The 20,323-nt window shown below is 41.5% G+C and overlaps 1 protein-coding gene across 10 annotated transcripts in view; it reads right to left on the reverse strand.

The window, feature by feature from the left end:
- The window catches only part of SKAP1 (src kinase associated phosphoprotein 1), a 344,210-nt gene that overhangs the window by 231,130 nt on the left and 92,757 nt on the right, over positions 1 to 20,323 (reverse strand). The window contains exon 1 of one of the 10 annotated variants that reach the window (XM_083709710.1): positions 5,057 to 5,117. The exons of the other annotated variants lie outside the window; for them this stretch is intronic. Within the exon in view, the coding sequence (XP_083565836.1) occupies positions 5,057 to 5,102 (46 nt within the window). The 5' untranslated portion in view covers positions 5,103 to 5,117. Of the gene's footprint in view, positions 1 to 5,056; positions 5,118 to 20,323 lie in introns of those variants that run through there. 10 annotated transcript variants of the gene reach the window in all.

Raw genomic sequence — 20,323 nt, forward strand, 5'->3', positions numbered from 1 at the left:
ACTGTAAACAAATAAACAGCTTTTAACAAGCCGTACTTATTTGTGCTTCACTGGCCTGTTGCAATTGTTTCACCAGAAACCATGGTGGGAGGGGGGATCAGACAAATAAGTGAGAGATTTTTTTCCTTCCTTGTTTGCCTTTTACAAGGTTTCAGAGGGTTTTCCTGGGGTTTTCTGTCATTGGGTGGTCAAGATTCTATGGTCGGGAACGCATTATAAATGTCTCCATAGGAATAAATGGAAATCATCAACTCATTATGCAAACATTCACTTAACAATTTTCTGAGAATGCATTGCAGTTGGACAGCAAGACCTGCTGTATGTCACATGCACATTAGGAGAAATGTGAACTTTAATGATGATGAATTCCATGAGGACTTAAAAAGAGAAAGAAAATGCAAACTGATTTGTATATGTGGGGATCTGAACTTAAGACTCAAAAAAATGAGAAACGGAGAGAAACCAAAACTGACAGATCTGACCATTCCTAGCTCTACTGCACCTAAGTTGTATATGCAATGGAAGCAGTAGCAGACATTCCTGGACAGGTGAGATATTTGTACTTATCAAACCCAAGCGGACAGTTCACAGTATATTGCTCATCAAAATGCACTGCCCTCCAGACAACCTATCCTAGTTTCCCATCTAAACTGCAGCTGGTGAATACCAACAATGATGCTGATTGGGAAGAAACTGAGGGTGATTTGAATGTGCCCCTGGAGATGTGTTAACAAGAAAAAAATGGGGATGCATTTACAGAGTCTAGAGCTACCTCTTCATGCCATGGTTTTCAGATACGTGCTGTTCATTGTGTGGTATCTTCATCCTCACCCCATTTATCATTACTGCCTCTGGGTGGGATCTGAGGATATTCTGACAAGATTTTCCACAATGCACCAAGGAACTGGCAAACTTTTAAGCTCCTACATACCCCTATTGGCTTTTGAACTGTTTCAGACAAATGCTTTTTAAAATAATGAACAAGGAAAGTAAAGAGGGGGAGAACCTAAAGAGTGGGAAAATAAGGAAAGCTTGAACTTGATAAAAAGAAACCAGTCCAACGTGTAGAAGGGTGGTGTCAACTATAAACACCCAAGAGCTACTAGAATATGGTGAAAATATAGGAAGGATCACCAAAAACAAGGAAGGGACAAGCCTCAAGTCAGTATTTTTATGTTCTCACCTTAATGGCAGGTATGAGCAATGGCACCACACATGTCTTTTAAATTACTCAGAATATGCACTTTCAATATTTAGCTGTCAATAACACTTAAACCACATCAACATATGCAGGGAGTTATCTCTGCATACATATCCCTAGTACACATTTGTTTGTAAAAGGCATAATATTTAGACAGTCACTTGTGAGACTAGTGGCTTAATTTATTCACTTGTACATATGCTTTGTTAGCCCATATACACAGAGAAGATTGTGTTTTGAACAAGTTCATTCTGCAGCATGGAACGTTACATTGCTATTTGTTGTATTATAACACCTGTTTATAAATGTAAATGATCTTCTTTAAGCAGTAAAGCTATTAATAGGAAATAAAGCTGTATTAAACATAATTGAAGCACAAACCAATGCATATTTTGGAATCACACTGCAGCATAGAATCTCAATATTAGACTACATAAAGTGGTTTGGCAAATGCATTATTTTAAAGATAACCGTTATGAGAATACATGCATAATAAGAATATATTATAAGCACTACAGTTGCATGAAAGTATACTGAAATATGTGTGAACGTGCATCACTGACCGCGTGAAAAAACTGAAGAGTTCAATAAGGAATTTTCAGAATAATATTTGGGGTTGTCAGAAGCTCTATACCTTCTGCAGATGCGTGTCTGCCCCAATCTCAATACTTATAGGGCCCATCTCCAAGATCTAATACAGTGGGTTGCTTTGGAACTATGAGAGTACAGTAAGTTTAGCTGAGTCTACCAAGAGCAGGAAAACCAGCTGAAAGCTTTTTCTTTAATCAGGAAGCAGAACGAACTTTGTCCGTATTTGCACCACAATCTTTTCATATGACTTTAAAACCATCATGATTTAAAGATAGCAAATGAGCTTCCTGATTTTCTGTTGATTTTAAATCAGAATCTTGTACAAGCCAAACTTGTTTTCCCTGACCCTTCCACCAAGACTCTTTAATTACTGCCCTGTGATATGTACAGGGTTTGCTTTGTTACAATCTGGAACATTTTTTTAAAAAAACACAATAATAATATGGTGCATGTTTTGACAGACACCAACAAATCAGGCAGAACTGCTGTTTTGAAGGTATACTTTCAACACTGTAAAAACGGTGGTTTGTGGTAAAAATTAGCACATAACTTATAATAAAGAGAAAATAGGGAGGGGTGAAAAACCTATTAGTGAGCATCACCCAAAGAAACTTCTATAGACATGATCAAGCCATGACATATCCAGCAAGAACAGAGGAATGTATATTAAAATTTATGCACACTTGGTAATCCATGAAAATAATGCAATTAGTTTATATCTGATCTGCAAAGGAAAGAACACATAACAATAGGAAAGCTTGCAGCCATGACATTGAATACTGTTCCAAGTTTGCTTTCTCTTTAACATAAAAAAAATCCAAAACAGCTCCATCCATTCCACACACAGCAGCACGCCAAGTTTGAAGCGTGGGCGCAGAAGCAAAAAGGAAGGGGGAGCTGGCAGGGGTGGCAGAGAGGACACGTATAAGGAGGGGAGGGAAAACCCTGCCAATCAATCATTTATAATTAACAAAAAAATCCAATTGGTGGCTTTAAATAGAGATCAATGTGGTTGCAGGCCGGACGGGCGGATAGCAGAGAAGCATTTCACCTTCGCGTCCGTTTCCCTCGCAAGCTGTCTCACCTACAGATTCGCCATTTGTTTTGTTAACAAAGCTTCAGGGGGTGCCGGGCTCTCATTGAAATTTCATTAATCTAATGGAGTAAAGTCCTATAGAAAAAAAATCAAATTCTCGTTGAGCGAGATGCTACCTGGGAAAGATAACCTCTGGTTGAACTCCCAGACTTCTATTGCTCAGCTATTAGTCTGAGAAATCAGACAGCAACAAGGCTGATTACAGCTAGAGGCCACAACATTTTCCCCCTCACTCTCCCCTCCTCCTCTTTCACCCCCCCCCCAAGCATACTCTTCCTAACTAGCAATTTTTGAGTGCAAGCAGTGGTGCTGGATTCTTCATCGAGAATGGCATGGGGCTCCAGGGGGGGGGGGCAGATAGCACAAGCATTCTCAAAGATGGCACTCAGGGGCTCACAAATAGCATATTGACCCACAAGGATTATAATAAAGGGTGTGGGAGCATGTCCGGGGGGGACAGGAGGGGTGAGGAAGAAACCCATTACTGCAGGGTTCAATGTTAACTTTCACAGAATGGATGGAAAGGAGCCCATTCCCAATTGGCTATGTTGAAGAGTGGAGCTTTTAAACAGGTGGGAGAGGATCTCTCCGAAAGTCTTCGCCAGAATAAAGGCTTTTAAAAACAGCTGCAATGGGGTAAGCTGCAATTCCTTTGATCCTAACTCTATAAGGAGAATCCGACCGTACTCCAGATCTGAAACCTACACGAGTGATATTTTGGAGCCAAGTGCTCAGGGTTCAAAAAATGTTTCCATTTTTTAACAGGTAGACTCAAACCTTCCACAACCTAGCACCTTCTGTGATCTTTTCAGGCTTACACACATCAGTGTTTTAAAATTTGAAATGCAGGGTTGTGAGGAGGGACAGGCATGCCAGAAAGCCAGATGTGAGAGAAACCTAGACCCACCTATTGCCTCAATTGTATATCAATTCAAGTATTGTAATTTGTTCTTGAAGATGAGTGTGGGTCAGAAATCAAATCCACACACACACACACACACACCGATGCCACCAAGAATGGAGAGCCTGTGGCCCACCATATGTTGTTGGCCTACAACTCCCATTATTCCTCACTACTGGCCTCACTGGTTAGGGTTAGGTACAAGTCACAGCTTCCCTATCCCTTGCCCTACAGAAAACTTTCACACAGTTTTCCTTTCTGGTTATCGCAAACAAAACTGAGATGGCTGACAGTCTGTTACCCCCACAACTGGCAACACAACAGACTGGCTATGGGAAGCAGAAGGCAGAAACATCTGAAGCAAACCATGCAAACAGTTCATTCTACGGGCAGGCGGCGCCAGAGTGAAGAAGGAAAATCTACCCTGCTATGGTCACAAATGGATTGGAATTCAGCTTCCCTCTCTCCCCTTGCTGAAGAGAACATAATAGGAAAGGGGGAAGCAGGATACTGTACTTTAAGACCTTCAATTTGTCCACTTAGGTATAGGTATGGGAGCCAGAGGCGGATTTAGGGAAGCACAACTGGTTCTGTCACACTGGGTACAGAGCCTCGTGGGCGCTGCTGGGGATGCTGCAACTAGATGCTGCTTTAGAATGGAGCGGGGGGGGGGTTAGCGCTGCATAGGGCACCACTGAAATTTGAGACCCCAAGGTCTGCCACTGTGGGTCTGCCACTGTGGGAGTGCACAAATGACAGCCACAAAATTGTGAGCGGAAGGTCATGCTAGAGTTCCCATTATTAGAGAATCCCATTATTATTCCATATTAGAGTGAAACTAGAGTTTAACTCGCACCATGTGCTTACCTTCTGCACCAGACACACCAATGTGCAACACTTGATTTAAAATACGAAATATTTTAATTTCTCTGCTTAGTGCCATTTGCCTTTGGTGTACTAATGAAATTGACAGTCATACAGCCTCAATCACCTGGAAGGGGAAGACAGAGCAGGAAGGCAATCCAGCAATGGTGAGACTACAAAATTCTAGAGAATAGGTGAGCAGAGCATAGAACATTAAGATATTCAGGTCCTTTCTGGCTCTTTGGTTCTAAAAACAGATGAAGAAGCATCATAGGAAACTTGAAAGCTTATAAAGTCTGCTACAGCAGCAACAAAAGAATAAGCAGAACTCAAGGGGAATAAGGCAATGGTATCGTCTTAACTCTGCATTCAGCAGCTAGGGCTGTAATCTTGTAATACTCACTTGGGACTAGGAATGGACGCATCTGTCCATTTTGGTTTATCTCCATTTCTCCTTTCCTAAGTATAAATTAAGTTCTCCACATTTCGGCAGCAGTTTGCAATTAAAAAAACAACATACAAACTCTCATGTACATCAGTGTTTTAGTGCAAATTTCTCCTTACACTTTTTTGTATAGTTTTGACTAAGATACAATTTTTTGCAGTTTCCACTTCCATAATGCACTTTTGCACAGTATTTTCACTAATGTATGCATTTTTTTGCTTACTTTCCCCTAATATAAGCATTTTTGTACACATTGGTTGGTTGGAGAACTGCATCAAAAAATTCGGAGAAGTCTCAAAATTTGTACAAGTACAAAATCTGGTGAACATTTAAGTACTGGTGTGTACATAAGCCTGAGAGGTGCAGATCAAGCAATTTGTACTGGATTTTGCACAGACTGAATTCTTCAAGAACCCCAATGAAGCATTAGCTTACCTTCATATACACTGGTGGCAACAAGGTGAGCAAAGAAGAGTAGCTGAAGATCCTTTCTATGCTTTCTAAATTGTTCTATGCTAGATCAATTTACAGTGCAAATCTATGAATGTCTACATGGAAGTGTTACTTAGTCCCAAGTACAGATAGGGGATAAATTCTATTTTGTTTGCGTTTTAATGATAACATACATAATTTCTACTTCTCAAACTATCATTTAAGTATGATTAGAAATGCAGATAGCAGAATGCACTTCATTCTACAGGCTATTCACTCATTATGAGAATTGGCTTCTTGGACACAACATTCAAGGTACTAGCTCATATCTATAAAACCCTGGCCTTTTAGGCCCCATATACTTTATGGAACATATCTATCCTTATGAGTTTCCTCCATTCCCAACCATCTTCTACAACAGGCTGGTGCCCTCCAGTTGTTCTGGACTGCAACTCCCATCCACTCTAGCTATATCCAGCTAGCATGACTTACAACCATGGGACTGTAGTCCAAAACATTTGGACATCACCAGGTTGGGTAAAGCTGCTTTATAATGACCTTGTTAGAGAAGCCCTGCTAAAGGGTGCCACCTGTTATATAATGATAGTTGTCAAGAGGATGTAGTATAGGCACCTTTAAACTGTGATCTTTTCCTGTAATGTTTGTCTGAGCTGAAGCTGGCAAATTTATAAAAGGTTTCTTTTAAAGCAGATTTTCATAGTTTTTAACATCTATATGACCTGGTTTTAAGGTCACTTTTACTATGTTTGTTTCAAACATGTGTATTTTTGCCCCAACTGAAAATCTAAACAGGCTTCTGGTGATACAGGGTATGTGTTTGTAAACAGACAAATTCATGCTCCCACTCTCCAGCAAGCTTTGTTGAAGCACTTCATTTTCCCCATTACAGTGGTACCTCGGGTTAAGTACTTAATTCGTTCCAGAGGTCCGTTCTTAACCTGAAACTGTTCTTAACCTGAAACACTACTTTAGCTAATGGGGCCTCCCACTGCTGCCATGCCACCTGAAGCAAAGTTTTTAACCTGAGGTACCATTTCTGGGTTAGCGGAGTCTGTAACCTGAAGCGTATGTAACTTGAAGCGTATGTAACCCGTGGTACCATTGTATACTACAAGAACCACTTCTAATTACATTTTGGGGCTCCAAGTTTCATTAAAATGAGCTTTGGCACTCTCAGGCTCAGGATATCAAGTCTTCTGCCCCATGCCCCTCAGCAAGATTTCCCCTAAGTACTCACACTAAGCCACATGCACTTCAGTTTAGGAGGCTGATTTTCCAGGCTAGAAAATGTTGTCCTGGCATGCCCATTTGCTTCCCCTTTATTTAACAAATTAAATTCTGAGTGCCTGTTTCTTCATACAAAAAAAGGTGATTGCTTAAGGTCTGGACCTCTCTTGTGGTGCACTAAGAAAGGAAGAAAAAATAAGGATTAGGAATACCCAAATATAGGGAAAGGGGCAGAGTTCATTAGGAAGGAGGATCCACTGCTCCTTAGCACAGAACCTGGGAGGCAACACCAAACAGAGAAACGAATGAGACTGTTTGTGAGTAAGACTGTTTCTTTCATTCTCTTTTTCTTTCTCTCTCCCCTCCTCTCTCTCTCTCTCTCTCTCACACACACACACACACACACAGGCGCGCACACATACATATGAGTCTTTAGGGATTTGCATGAACTTTTGAACCAGAGACTCAAAGACAGGGCCCAGCCTGTTCCCACTTTAATAAACAATTTTTTTTCTTCAATTAATTAAGGTTTGGAAAGAAAAAAATAGCAGAAGCGAAGTAATTTAGCATGCAGCGCATACGTTACAGATGGATCCCACCTTTGGATGCTTATTAAATCTATGCATGATTGCACTGGGAGAAAATTAATTGCATTGTTTTTCACAATTCAAGATGGCTTTGCAAAACAGCAAAGAAAATGATGCAAAACTCTAGACTTTTTTGTTTCTCTTTTTAAAAAAACCTTTGCAAACACCAACAGACTTTTCAGAGATATTTTGTTTCAATTAGTTCCCAGATGCCATAGGAAGAGGACAGACAGCTTCTAAATATGAGTAAAGGTTTTATAACACTCCAGTTGGAGTAAAATTGAGACACTGATATAAAACCATCCTACAAAATCGCATCTTTGCTTCCTCTTCAAAACGACCCCCCTCCCCACACACAAAAGTCTCACTCAGCAATTTCAGAACCATTCAATACTAGAAAGAGTTTTATTTGCCATGATTGAAAAGTTACAGGATCGGAGAAGAGCCCTGGAACACAGGAAGCTGTTTACAATGACTAGCAACTAGCGATGGTTCTCTAAGCTTTCAGGCAAGAATCTTTCTTAGTCCTACCTGGAGAAACCAGAGATTGCTCCTGAGACCTTTTGTATGCAAATCATGTGCTCTACTAATGAGCTATGGTCCTTCCTCATAAGTGGCTTTATCATGAGGCAAGGTGAGGTGACTGCCCCCAGGTAGTGGTGTTTGGGTGCCGCCAAGGGCAGCAGAATGGGAGACTAACAAAAGGGTAACAACCTAGCAGGTGTTCTCCTGCACAAGCTCTAATGAAATGAAAGAGATTAATAGATTAATAGGCTAATGTTTATTTCTACTCCTTTTCATAAAATGAAAGTGAGATAATCTGATTGTTACATCAGTGCCTAGACATGGTAATGAACTGGATGAGAGCCAATAAGTGTGAAACTCAGTCGAGATAAAACTGAAATACTATTAGTAGTTGGTTCATCTGCTCAGGTGGTGTTCAACCTGTTCTACAGGGGGACTCCCTCTAAAGCAGGGTTGGCAAGTTTTACCTCGCCTGGGCCGGTTCACTCCAGCGGAGATTCCTCTGTGGGCCAGATCGCGCCTGCGCCAGCCAGCAATTTCTGGCGTCTGCACAGACACGATTTCTGGTGCCTGTACAGACATGATTTTTGGCATCTGTGCATGCACAGACACGATTTCCAGCACCATGGAAGCGAGTGTCCGTGCTGCGCCAGTTTAGCACAGTACGCGGGGACTTGCTGAGCAGGCGGCTCGGTTCAGGGGCGGCTCATGGGCTGGTTAAACAACCCCCGTGGGCCACTTGTGGCCCATGGGTCTTAGGTTGCCGACCCCTGCTCTAAAGCATCAAGTTCATAGTCTAGTCTTTAGTGCTCAGTGATCCACCTTTCCTACTAGAGGCACAAAAGGAAGGGCAACAGCGTCCTTTGCCAGTTTAGATTAGCAATGCATTGTACACAGGTCTTCCTATGAAAATGGTTCAGAAGCTTCAGTAAGTTCAAAATATGACTGTGAGACTACTACCTGGGTCTAGGTGACATGAGTAGATCACAACAGTGCTCTGTCATCTTCATTGCCCCCTCCACTGCCAAGCCCAATTCAAGGTGCTGGGTTTTGACTTTTAAGGCCGTTTAACAACTTTGGCTCAGCAAACCTCTTTCCACATGTACCTATGCAAATCTTGAGCTCTTCAGAGGCTCTTCCTCAAGTGTCCCTACTAAGTGAGATGCAACAGATGGCTAGAGGAATAAAAGGCCTTTCCAATGGTAGCACCTTGGCTATTAGTGTGCCTTCCCTAAATAAGTTCACTTGGCACCTTTGATGCTGTATTAGGCTTCTAATACATTTTAATTCTTATTTCTTGACCTGAGAGCCACCTGAGAACTCTGTTCCAGGGCAGACTAGAAATACTATAAATCAGAGTAGGGAACTTCAGGCTCTCCAGGTGTTGTTGGACTCTAACTCCCATGAACCCCAGCTAGCATAGACAAATACTCAAGTATGATGGGACTGTAGCAACATCTAGGGATCTGCAGGTTCCCCATACTTGCTTGCAAATAAATATTAGCCCAATCAAGTAAAAAATAAGCTTTTGAGTTATACAGAATTCATTTTACCACCTCTCACCCCCAACTTACTTGATGATCTGTGACAAGCTACAATCTTCCAGCCTCAGCAGTTCATCAACAATATGTATTTAATAACTCTCACCTACCTTATGGGGTTATTGTAAGGAATGCCAAGATAACATACAGGCAATGTTTTGAATGCTTTGAAAGTTATATTAATTGGATATTATTATCATCAATTTGTTGTTATTCTTGTTGTTGTTGCTTAGGCTGCAGTATTTAGGAGAAACATAAAAACTGATGTTGCATTCTGTAACTGGTGCTTACGAAGCCTTGTCTATTGCTTTTGGGGATAAATAACTGGACACATTACCGTGTTTTACAGAAGTCTCCTGTTAAATATTCTTTGGGAATGAGCAAGGAACAAAACCCATGGAAAAGTGTGTGCCATGTTACAAACAAAAGATGTATAAACTCAAGAAGTCTACTTTCCCCCTCATTATCTCTCCCCACGTTCCTCCCCGCCCCCCATGCCCCTGGTCTTAGGAGTTTGTAGATTAATTGTAAACTCACCCAGACTGCCCCCCAAATGACCTCATGCCGAACTTGAAAGGCCCACACGTTTTTCTAAACGGGGCAAAAAGAGCCATTTGTTTTCCCGAACACACTTCCAGGTTCTTTCAAAAACAGATCCTTTCCATGAACATATCCCCCCTTTACACAAGCCAGCTTTAAACCATGAGAACCTCTTGCTCTCAAGCTGAACAGAGACGACCCCAGGATATCTTCAACCTAAACTCTGAAAACAGACTTGAACCTGCACCTCAGTGAGACCAGAGTAACAAAACCTTGATTTTTTGGCACTCAAGAAAGATGTAAAGGATATGGAGACCAGAGGCCTCTCGAATATAAATTGCCTTCTACAGTGCCTTCATAAATGACAATAATAGTGTTCCCACCACCACTGCTGCCAGGAACCACGTCAAAGACTGTGTTTCTTATCATGCACCTGCATCCTACTTGATAAATAGGGGACATATAGCATTTAGGAACATGCATTAAAAAAACAACAACACACAGCTTACATTTGCAGCAGTGAACTCCTGCCTGGCACAACAACTCCATGCAATGTTTCACTTTTGGGGGAGACTTGTGTCTTTGGTGAGTATTGTAAAAAGCAAACCAGCAGCTACTAGTACCACACACTTTTATGCGGAGATAACAGATACTCTTAATGAGAACATTACATCCTAAGGGACATTTGTAAGATCTTAAGTTCATGCACTTTTCCTGTTTTTGCAAACAGACCTAGAGTTAGTTGCACTTACTGTATGTTTCATAAAAATCAATAGGGCCTAAGTACTAACTAAGGGTCAAACTAGACACGTGCTTAGATATGCAGCAGGCAGCTACTTAACTTTTTTTCCCTTAACCTATTGAAGGGAAGGGGGAGCATGATGCTCAGCGTGAAAGAAGAGTGTGGGAGGCTTTTAACGCTTCCAACAATATTGGAATGGAGATCCTTTACACACACACACAGGCACACAGGCAGACCTCAACAGCTTCTACTCCATCTAGAAAATGGCAGGTATGTTATTTCTAAGAGCACAAATATATTCATTTAAGCATGGGTTGATACGACATACCAGAAACTGGTTCAAGGGTATTTAATGAGATCAAATCTTTTTAAATGCAGACTCCGGGAAATACATGTTTCCAGTTGTTGTTCTTAAAGAAAGAACAAAATTCTAGACTTCCAAAGGGGGAGGACCCCCTAACTTAGAGAACTTACTGAGACCTGTATGACCTTTATGAATCTGCTATATATTAGAATTTCAGAAATGTTCTGCATAGGATATCAATGCCTTGTTCCCAGAACAATTCCCACATGCCCCAAATATAGGCACTGGGTCCTCTCTTTCTGTGAAAGCAGAAATAAGCAAGCAGCCTTTTGTAGCTCTTGTGGCTCTCTGAAACAAATTAAAATTACGATGGCAGCACCTCCTAAAGACTCACAAGTGGGTGCCAATGAGTACCTGTTGGATTTGGATGTGAGAGAGGCATAGGTCTAAACCTCTGCTAAGACATGAAGATAACTGGGTAGCCTTGTAAAAGTTGATGTCTCCTAGTCTATTTCATAAGGTTTTTGTGACGACAGGATAGATAAGAATGATAAAACTCTCTATATGCTGGAAAGTGCTACAGACATGAATAATTACCCAAAGAAGTTTCCCATTCCAGGCTGTATGAATTCCACAAGTGTGTTGCACTTATTGTACACTGCCCTGAGAACCCTTGGATGAAGGGCAGTCTAGACAATCAAATAATAAACAAACATACAAAATATGACACTGGGCAGATATCTGTATCCTGTAAATCTTACCTATTTTTTTAAAGAAAAAAGCAAGTTTCTAGTCCTTATGTTTGCAAAGACTGAAAGTGTGAGAAATCTGAGAAAACAAAAGAGAAGCTTGACAGACTTTCCACTAGGCAAGGGCTGGTGTGGAAGAGAAACAGTGTTCCAAGCAAAGGGATTGCCTACAAATTTGCTTGATCTATTTAATTGATACAACACACAGAAATCAGCGTTTCATTATTTTTTAGTGTTGAATCATATCTTGCTCACTTGAGGCACTCTTTAAGCTTACATAAGTGAATTCACACATGCACCCTATAATTGAATGACTGAAGTATTAAGTGCTGATTGGTATACATGACACAAACATCAGAGGTCAAACACCAGAGAGCTTTCACACAACCACAACCACTACCCACTGTAGGAGGAAAGTCAAACATTCAGCTGAGCATCACCCAACAAAGTTTATGTATTTGTGAACAAGCCCTCAAAGGTTATATGAAAATTTCCAATTTTTACAAGAACTGCATCCAGTTTAACCTGCTTTAATCCACAGCTCTTAGATGGGAGAGAAGTTTGACACAGTTCGCTTTTTTCGCACTTCCTGAAACACCCCACAACCTGAAATGCAGCTATCCTTCAAAATCTGCACGTCTCTGAATTTTGTAAACTAATTCGCCAACAAAAAAGTATACAAAAATGTGTTTGTTAGCGTAGATCATCCATTAAAATGCATATACTAGTAAAAACAACACAAAGAAAGACACTAAATGACCCTACACTAAATCAACTGATGCCCTCTTCTAGGTGCCCCCTCTGAGAAAGTTCAGAGGGTTGAGATGAAGGAGAGAGCCTTTTCAGTTGTGCCTCCTGCATGGAATGTTCTTGTCAGTGACGCTCATCCCCACTTCTACTTGCCCTGCAACCTTCCCCCAGAAAAAAACAGCTATTTGTCATTGAATCAGAACAAACCTCAATTGGGTTTAAAGATCAGGTTTTCCAAGGGAAAGTGGCGGGGCAAAGGCAAAACTGCTCAGATCTTTGCCTAAATAGCCTACAACAAGCAGAAAACTGCTCAGACCAATACTTTCTAAAAACGGGACAAGTGGAAGTGCGGATAAGTCCCAAGTGCTTACATTAACATCTTTACACCAGGTTAAACCTACCCATTCTAGCAGGCATTTGACAAAATATGATGTTTGTTATCTCAGTCCAGAAACTGTGGTACTCTTTTTTATGTTATATATTAGTCCTGTGGGGACTGTTTTTATTATTATTATTATTAATTGTTGATGGTTATACTGATTAAAAAATTTTGTACACCTTACTTTTATGTGAGTCACTTTAGAGGCTATTTGTATGAGACCAATAATAACAATAGCAATTATAATGAAAACGACAACAGCAATCATATAAGAGCAATTCTTCTTACTTGCAAGAATGTTTATATTAGGAGAAATTAAATTGAAATGCGTTTATTAGGAGAAATACATACTAAGATGCTGATGAATTTTCATGAAAACATTTTTTTTAAATCACAAATTGTGGTGGTAACTGAACGTAAAATTGGAAAATGAGAAACTGAGAGAAACCAAAATTGACAGATTCACCCATTCCTAGTAGTTCTAAGCTTGTGTTCTCCTACACCAAGGGTCGCCAATGTGGCACCCATGGGTGTCAGTGTGCCCACCAGTCCTTCCTATAGCATCTATGCAAAGTCTCAGTAAATATCTCCTCAAATATCCACAGTACATGATTCCTCTTCCTGCTCAGTTCCTGCTTGCACCGCCTCAGTCTTTCCAACATTAAATACACCCCATTAACATGCACACATTTGATTGGATGCCTAGATTGGACATGCACCCTACCCTCTGTTCTGAACAAAGGAGAGGCGCAGACAGCTTCTCTCTGTGAGCTTGTGTGGCAGAGCCTGGTATAGGAGTCCTTTTCCCTATTGATGGGGCAGTTAAACATGCCCACTCTAGTTCTGTCTCTTTTTCTGCTCTTGTAGATGTGGCAGCTATTATGGCACGCCCCCCACAGCAGCTACTTTGTCTTATGCAATTCCCTCAGGACAGCCATTTTGTGCTATGCTACACGCTGCATGGCAGATACTTTGTAATATGCCACACCTCTAGGGGAGCTATTTTGTGACTTGCACCCATGGCACTTCCTCAAAATTCCAAATGTGTCCACTAACCCCAAAAGGTTGATGACTGCTGCCCTGCACTAAGAGGCTATCTTCATATTGTGAGTGAAAGTGAATATCTGCTTTGGGAACAGGAAACTTAAGTAGTAGTCATGAGAAAGGTGTTTAACCCATTTTATGCCAGCCATTTCCTCATTCCAAATATTATGCCCCAGTGACCTTTCCTGTTATATGGCCCCCAAAGCAGGTTTGGGAAAATGTGTTTGGAGCGGCAAAACCGCAGGCCAGGTAAAGTTTCAGCACCCTCCTGACTCTTTCTCTGCATTAAATTTCCCCCTCGTAAAGTGACTTTTCATTTAAAAAATGGAGTTCACACATAGCACATAGTTAATCCACTACGACAAGTCAGTCCACTGAAAAATGACATCTTAACAGCAATAAAAATAATAAAAACCTTAAACGTACATGACATTTTGAGTGTTCAAAGCACGTCACATATATTAGCTCAGTAATCGTTACAAAAACCTTGTAATGTAGATCTGTATTATTATCACCCTATTGCAAATTGAGAGAATATTATAGCCACTAGCAAGTTCATGGCTGAAGTGAGTTGTCAACCAAGTGGTTTCAAGGTTAACACCCTAACCTGAACCACTACACCACTTCCTGCCCATCATTTTTAGTATGGCATGGTGATTCTACTGAAGGAAGGAAGAACCTGCTTGTGCTCACCTTTGGGGGAGGGAGGGGATTGGTTTATTTGCACATGCCCAAATGAACTCTAATTTAAAGTATTTGCAAATCCCAGTTTTGAGTTCTAGCATTCGGAAAAGGTTCCATGACCTAGGCTCTAATAAATTCTGGCTTGAAACTCATCCCTCTTTAAAACTGCAGGTCTCAGTTCAGGCATCCTCCTCTCCTATAGCTGTTCAAAGTTATGCGCATGCTGGAAGCATTATGTAAAAATTATGTAGAAACAGTGCCACAGAGAATAACAGAAATGTCTCTTATTCCTGAATAATAGAGCTGTGGCAAAAGTGACCAGCTTAGTTGAGCTAAACATAAGCTCCCCTGCTTTGTCTCATGGCATTCCAAAGCGATCTAAAGGAGGTCTGAGAATATATTTGGTGTTCGGATTTTGAGGAGCGGAAAGGAGGACGAGGGAAGGCAGAGGGAAAGATGGGGGTATGCTGCTTTTGGTTGCCATGGCTGCCCAGCGTGCCTTCTAGACTTGGCTTGTACCAGCAGAGTTCAGACGGGTCAGCGTGTGACCGGCTCAAAACCCCTGAGGTTAAAAGTTCAAGCAGCGATGGAAAAACCAATATGTCTGCAGGGAGGGGTATGCTGTACGATATATTTCAATTTACATCAAACCATGCATATAAAATTTAGATAAATTCTATTCAGATCTCATGTGGTTTGACACACAAGTCTATGCAACCAGATGTCCGGGAATGGGGGAGGGGAAAAGCCCAGGATGTTCCTATTACGCTTTAGAATGGGGGGGGCATAAGGGTGCATGTAAATACATCAACTCATGTATGATTGTTATTTAAAAACAAAACAGAAATACCAATTATGTATCTAGGATTCTTCTTTAACTGATTACAAGGAGCAAATGCAACCACAACTTGTTAAAAACATCTAAAACATTGTTGCATCATTCCAATCCCCCCTTGTCTCCCCCCTCGATCTTTTGTAATTTCCCGAGGCCTTGCAATTCACATTCTGTCACATTAAGATAATGAGTATTTACAACTGGAGCTCCATCTCTTTTGTCGTTCCAGCTCCTATTTATACTCCATGCCATTTTCTCTCAGTTTATAGTGACTGATCATTTTGATTTATATTTGGATTCACCCCCGCCCGCCACGCACACTCTCCACCCCAACCAACCTTTGTGCACCCCCTGTCCTCTATTGCTGTTTCTCTCCTTGATATCCAACCTTCATAATCTCCCACAAAAAACCTCCAATAAGACTAAATTGCTGGATGCAAAAACAGCCACAAGATGGCTCCCTGTACCCCTTTCCTCTAGCTTCAAACTGCAAATATGCCATGTCTAAGTTCTCTGGGACAATAACAATGGGAGGGTCCAACTGTGATCCATAAACGCCGTGTATTTTCATTGAGAACTAAATGGACCACAACGTATCCATCGGTGCAGTAAGCCAGAATGCAATACTGAACCAAAAAGAACACAGATCAACCGCAGCATTCCTGTCACTAACTTTCCCCATAAGCACATTTTTTCTAGATGGCAGTATATATTCTTTTATTTGATGCTTTTAAGTAATTAGGGGGGAAATGAGATGGTCTAGAATCATGGAACTGAAAAGAACCAAAGGGTCATCTATTCCAGCTCGACTTGCACGAGACAGGTCTTCATATCTTCCCTTTCCTCTTCACCCACCCCACAGTAACACAATATCAGCCCCCACAACTGAGTCCTCTTCTCCATTTCATCCTCACAACAAGACTGTGAGGTAGGTAAGGCTAAGAGATGGTAAATAGCCCAAGGTCACCCAGTGAGCTTCATACCTGAGTGGGGATTCAAACCCCCGTCTCCCAGGTCCTAGTCCAATGCTCTAACCATTACCCCACACTGGCCTTCCCTAACCTGGTGCCTCTCAGAAGCTGTTTGACTCCAACTACCATTGGCCCCAGCCACCATGGCCAGTGGTCAGGAATGATGGGAGGTGTAGCATGACAACATCTGGAGTGCCACAGGCTATCTATCCTTGCTACATCTGGACATTGTCCCTTCATTCTGCAGGTAGGGGTTCACATGGCTGGATACAAAAGAAAAAGTCCCTGCATACCTGGGCAAAAGCTAGACTAGAATTCTTCCCCAACATCTGATTTTCCACATAAAGTAATTTCTTAAATTGGAAAGTATAGAAGAGCATTCAGTCATGTGAGCCCAGGCCTACAGCCCAGACACAGGTAAATCACAGTTGGCTCTCCCCAACTCCAGATGTCTTGAGTTCTATTAGCCAGCATGGGCCAATGATCAGGGATGATGGGAGGTGTAATCCAACAGCATGCAGAAGATATAGAAAACCAAAGAACCTGCAGCAAAGATTGGGAAAAGCAAAGACGAAACTATGCTCCTTATAGGTAATATAGGACTCTTTCGGCATTGGCTTCAATATTATGGATTATTTTACAAAGGAAGGCTCAGCTATACCCTAGACCAGTGGTGGCCAAACTTGGCCCTCCAGCTGTTTTGGGACTACAACTCCCATCATCCCTAGCTAACAGGACCAGTAGTCAGGGATGATGGGAACTGTAGTCCCAAAACAACTGGAGGGCCAGGTTTTGCCACCACTGCCCTAGGCCATGGGTGAGGAATCTCACCCACCCACCCCTCTCCCCACCCACTCAGAAAAGCAGCACTTTTAGGGCAGCTCCTGGTCCTGTTTCAGGCTTAAAACACTTCTCAAAAGCGCTCTTTGAAGCAGCTCATGGACTTCTCCTACAGGTGGGTGGGAGGCAGCAGGAGAGAGGATGGGGGAGACTCTTCTCACTCACCCTGCTGCTGCTGCTGCCACTGCTGCTTATACAAGAATACATGAGTACTGATCGTAAAGGTGGCAAGGGTTGCCAAAGGCATTACAAGCCTCCCCTCCTTGAAGTCCCCAAAGATTGAGGACTTAAATGGGAATTGGGAATAATTGCAAAAACTTTTCCAAGTCTCCTCCCCTCCCCTTTTAAGTTCCCAATCTCTCTCTGATCTTGAAGGAGGTGGCGGGCGGGCGGGTACTCACAAAGATTTGCAAGTCTCCTATCCCCAACTTTAAGATCAGAGCGAAAAAGATTTTGACAGGTGGGTGGCCCTGCCAACCTATAAAATTTGGTTTGCAAGGCAGATGCTGATAAGGACATGGCCCATGAAGCCAAAATGGATCCCCACCCTTGTCCTAAACCAAGGATGGAAAACTGACCATGCTGACTAACGCTGCTGGGTGCTAAAGACCCAAGTAAATCTGGAGAGTTACAGGCTCACCAATCATGACCTGAAAGTTTTGTTAATAGATAGTTGATCAATTTTCTTCTGAAGATCTCCAGTTCTTCACCATGTTTGAATATGGCTCTCCAGGATGATGATGATGATGATTTAATAAAATTTATACACTACTTGATTGTATAAAACCTCAAAGCAGTTTACAAAGAGATAAAACAAGAAAAATTCACAACCGTACATCAAAACATACAAAAGATAAAATACTAAAACAGATCAAAATTACCTCAAGAGGGTAACTGTATGTATGAAATAGCTGGTTAGGGCTATTTATTCTTGTTTTGGGGATTGTACTTGCAACTTCAGAAAAAGAATTTTAACTTCCATTCAGTTTTTAGCCTTATGGCAGCGAATAATTTTACACCTACGCCTGGTGAAGGGAGGTTTCTGCATAGACCTCTTACCCCCACTGATGCTAAGTAGGCATTTGTCTGTGGACAGAAGCAGAGGCGTGCATGTCAGACCCCGCTCCAACATCACCATGCAACTCAACCCTGAACTTTCCATGTTGACCAGGGAAGACCTGCAGTGGGCTTTTCCATGCATTTGCTTGAATGCAATCAGGTACCCTGCTTTATCAGGGTGCTCAATTACCCAGAGAGTTCTATTCGCAATCAAGCATGCCCAAGTAAAAGCCCCCTGTAGACCTTCCTTGCTAACACAAAAAGTTTGAAGACTGCATGGATAGGACAGGTATGCACAGGGATGTTGGAAGCAAGGCATGCATGCACACCTGCCCCTATCCACAGTTGGAATGTTGTATCTTCAGAAAATGCCTGAATGTGCCTAGAATAAGTAAAACTTGCACATTTGTAGAATGTTGCACAATTCAGTTTTCTATAACTGAGCATTCTTGCATGGGAGTTTTTAAAGGAACAGAATGCACATGTTGACATCTTATCTAAGGCTGCACCAAATATTCTTAATTTTCAATATAAAAAGAGCTTTCAGAGAGCCTGAAACATACCTTCCTCCCCAAATAACTCCCCCAAACTTAATTCTTCATTGGCTACAGCTGTCCACAGCCCAGGTCAGCTGTTACTTTGGTGCCATTTTATTTTTTAAAAATTAGCCTTCTTTTTCCTAATTACAGTGATGTCGTGTCAGCAATCATATTTGACAACATAATGATATAATTAAGGTATATTCAGATCACCCTTCATCCTGCAGGGTCCAAGGGTGATGAATGAATGACAAAAGTTGAAGAACATTAAACTAAAACAAGTTTAAAACATAGCATCTAACCATTAAAACAGTTCAGCAGCAACTTAACCTCCCCAAAATGTCTGTTTGAAAAGATGTGTTTCAAACCCACTGAAACCCAAAATTCGTGACAGAGAGAAAAAGAAAGAGGTACTTTCAGAGCCACCATACAATAGGCCATATCCACTGATAAGATCACCAAAAGAGCTTCTCCTTCAGATCACAAAGCCTAGGTTGGCAGATATGGAGAGGGGCGCTCCTGAATCTTTTAGGGTGATATGTGCTAAAGTCAACACCTTGAATTTGGCCTTGTAATGAATAGGTGGTCAGTGAAACTCCTCTTTACTCAAAATTCTTGCAGTTACATTCTCTACCAGCTGCAGCTCCTGCATACTGTTCAGGGATAGCTCCAAGAGGAGCACATTACTGAAGTCAAGCCAGGAGATTACCAGGGCATGGATCACTGTGGCCTGGCTTTCTTCGTGCAGCTGACAAACTAACAGGAGTTGGGGAAAAACACTTCTAGCCATGGTAGTCACCTAGGCTTTGAATGACAAAGCTGGATCCAGGAATACACCGATGTAGGGGTGAGGGAGAAATTAAATTCAGTTCACATTTAAAGGCCAATCTACCTGATTCATACTTTCCAAAACAGTATGTACAACAAGACACAGCAATCTCTCAAAATTCACACTTCTCAGAATTTTGCAATGCAATTCTCCAGTCAAGTAATGTATATACAAATGCATATATTCATGAAAACAATATTCAAAAATGCATTGTATTGGAGAAGATATAAATATTATGGGAAATGTGTTTTGCAAAAATGACTATATTAGGCAAAGTGCATATACTTCCTCCCCTGCCTCGCTATACCAGTCATCAGCCAGGGTGACCAAGACTGTTTCAGTACTGAACTCAAGCGTGCAACCAGATTGAAATAGATCTAGATAATCCACCTTCTCCAAGCACACCTAAATTCTACCACCATCTTGATAACTTGGCCTAAAAGTTGAGATTGACAACTTACTGCCAAGTGGCTAAACGTCTCAGGATCAAGGAAGGATCTCTTGAGGAAGAGGCTAATATTTCCTTTTTCAAGGCAAGTAGCAGTACCATCTCCCACAAGCAGGCATTTACCACCCCTTGGACTCACCCAGTCTGGTTAGATCTTATTAGACAAATAGAATATACAA

Source organism: Podarcis gaigeae (assembly GCF_964106915.1).
Source record: "Podarcis gaigeae genome assembly, chromosome: 13".
NCBI lineage: Eukaryota > Metazoa > Chordata > Lepidosauria > Squamata > Lacertidae > Podarcis > Podarcis gaigeae.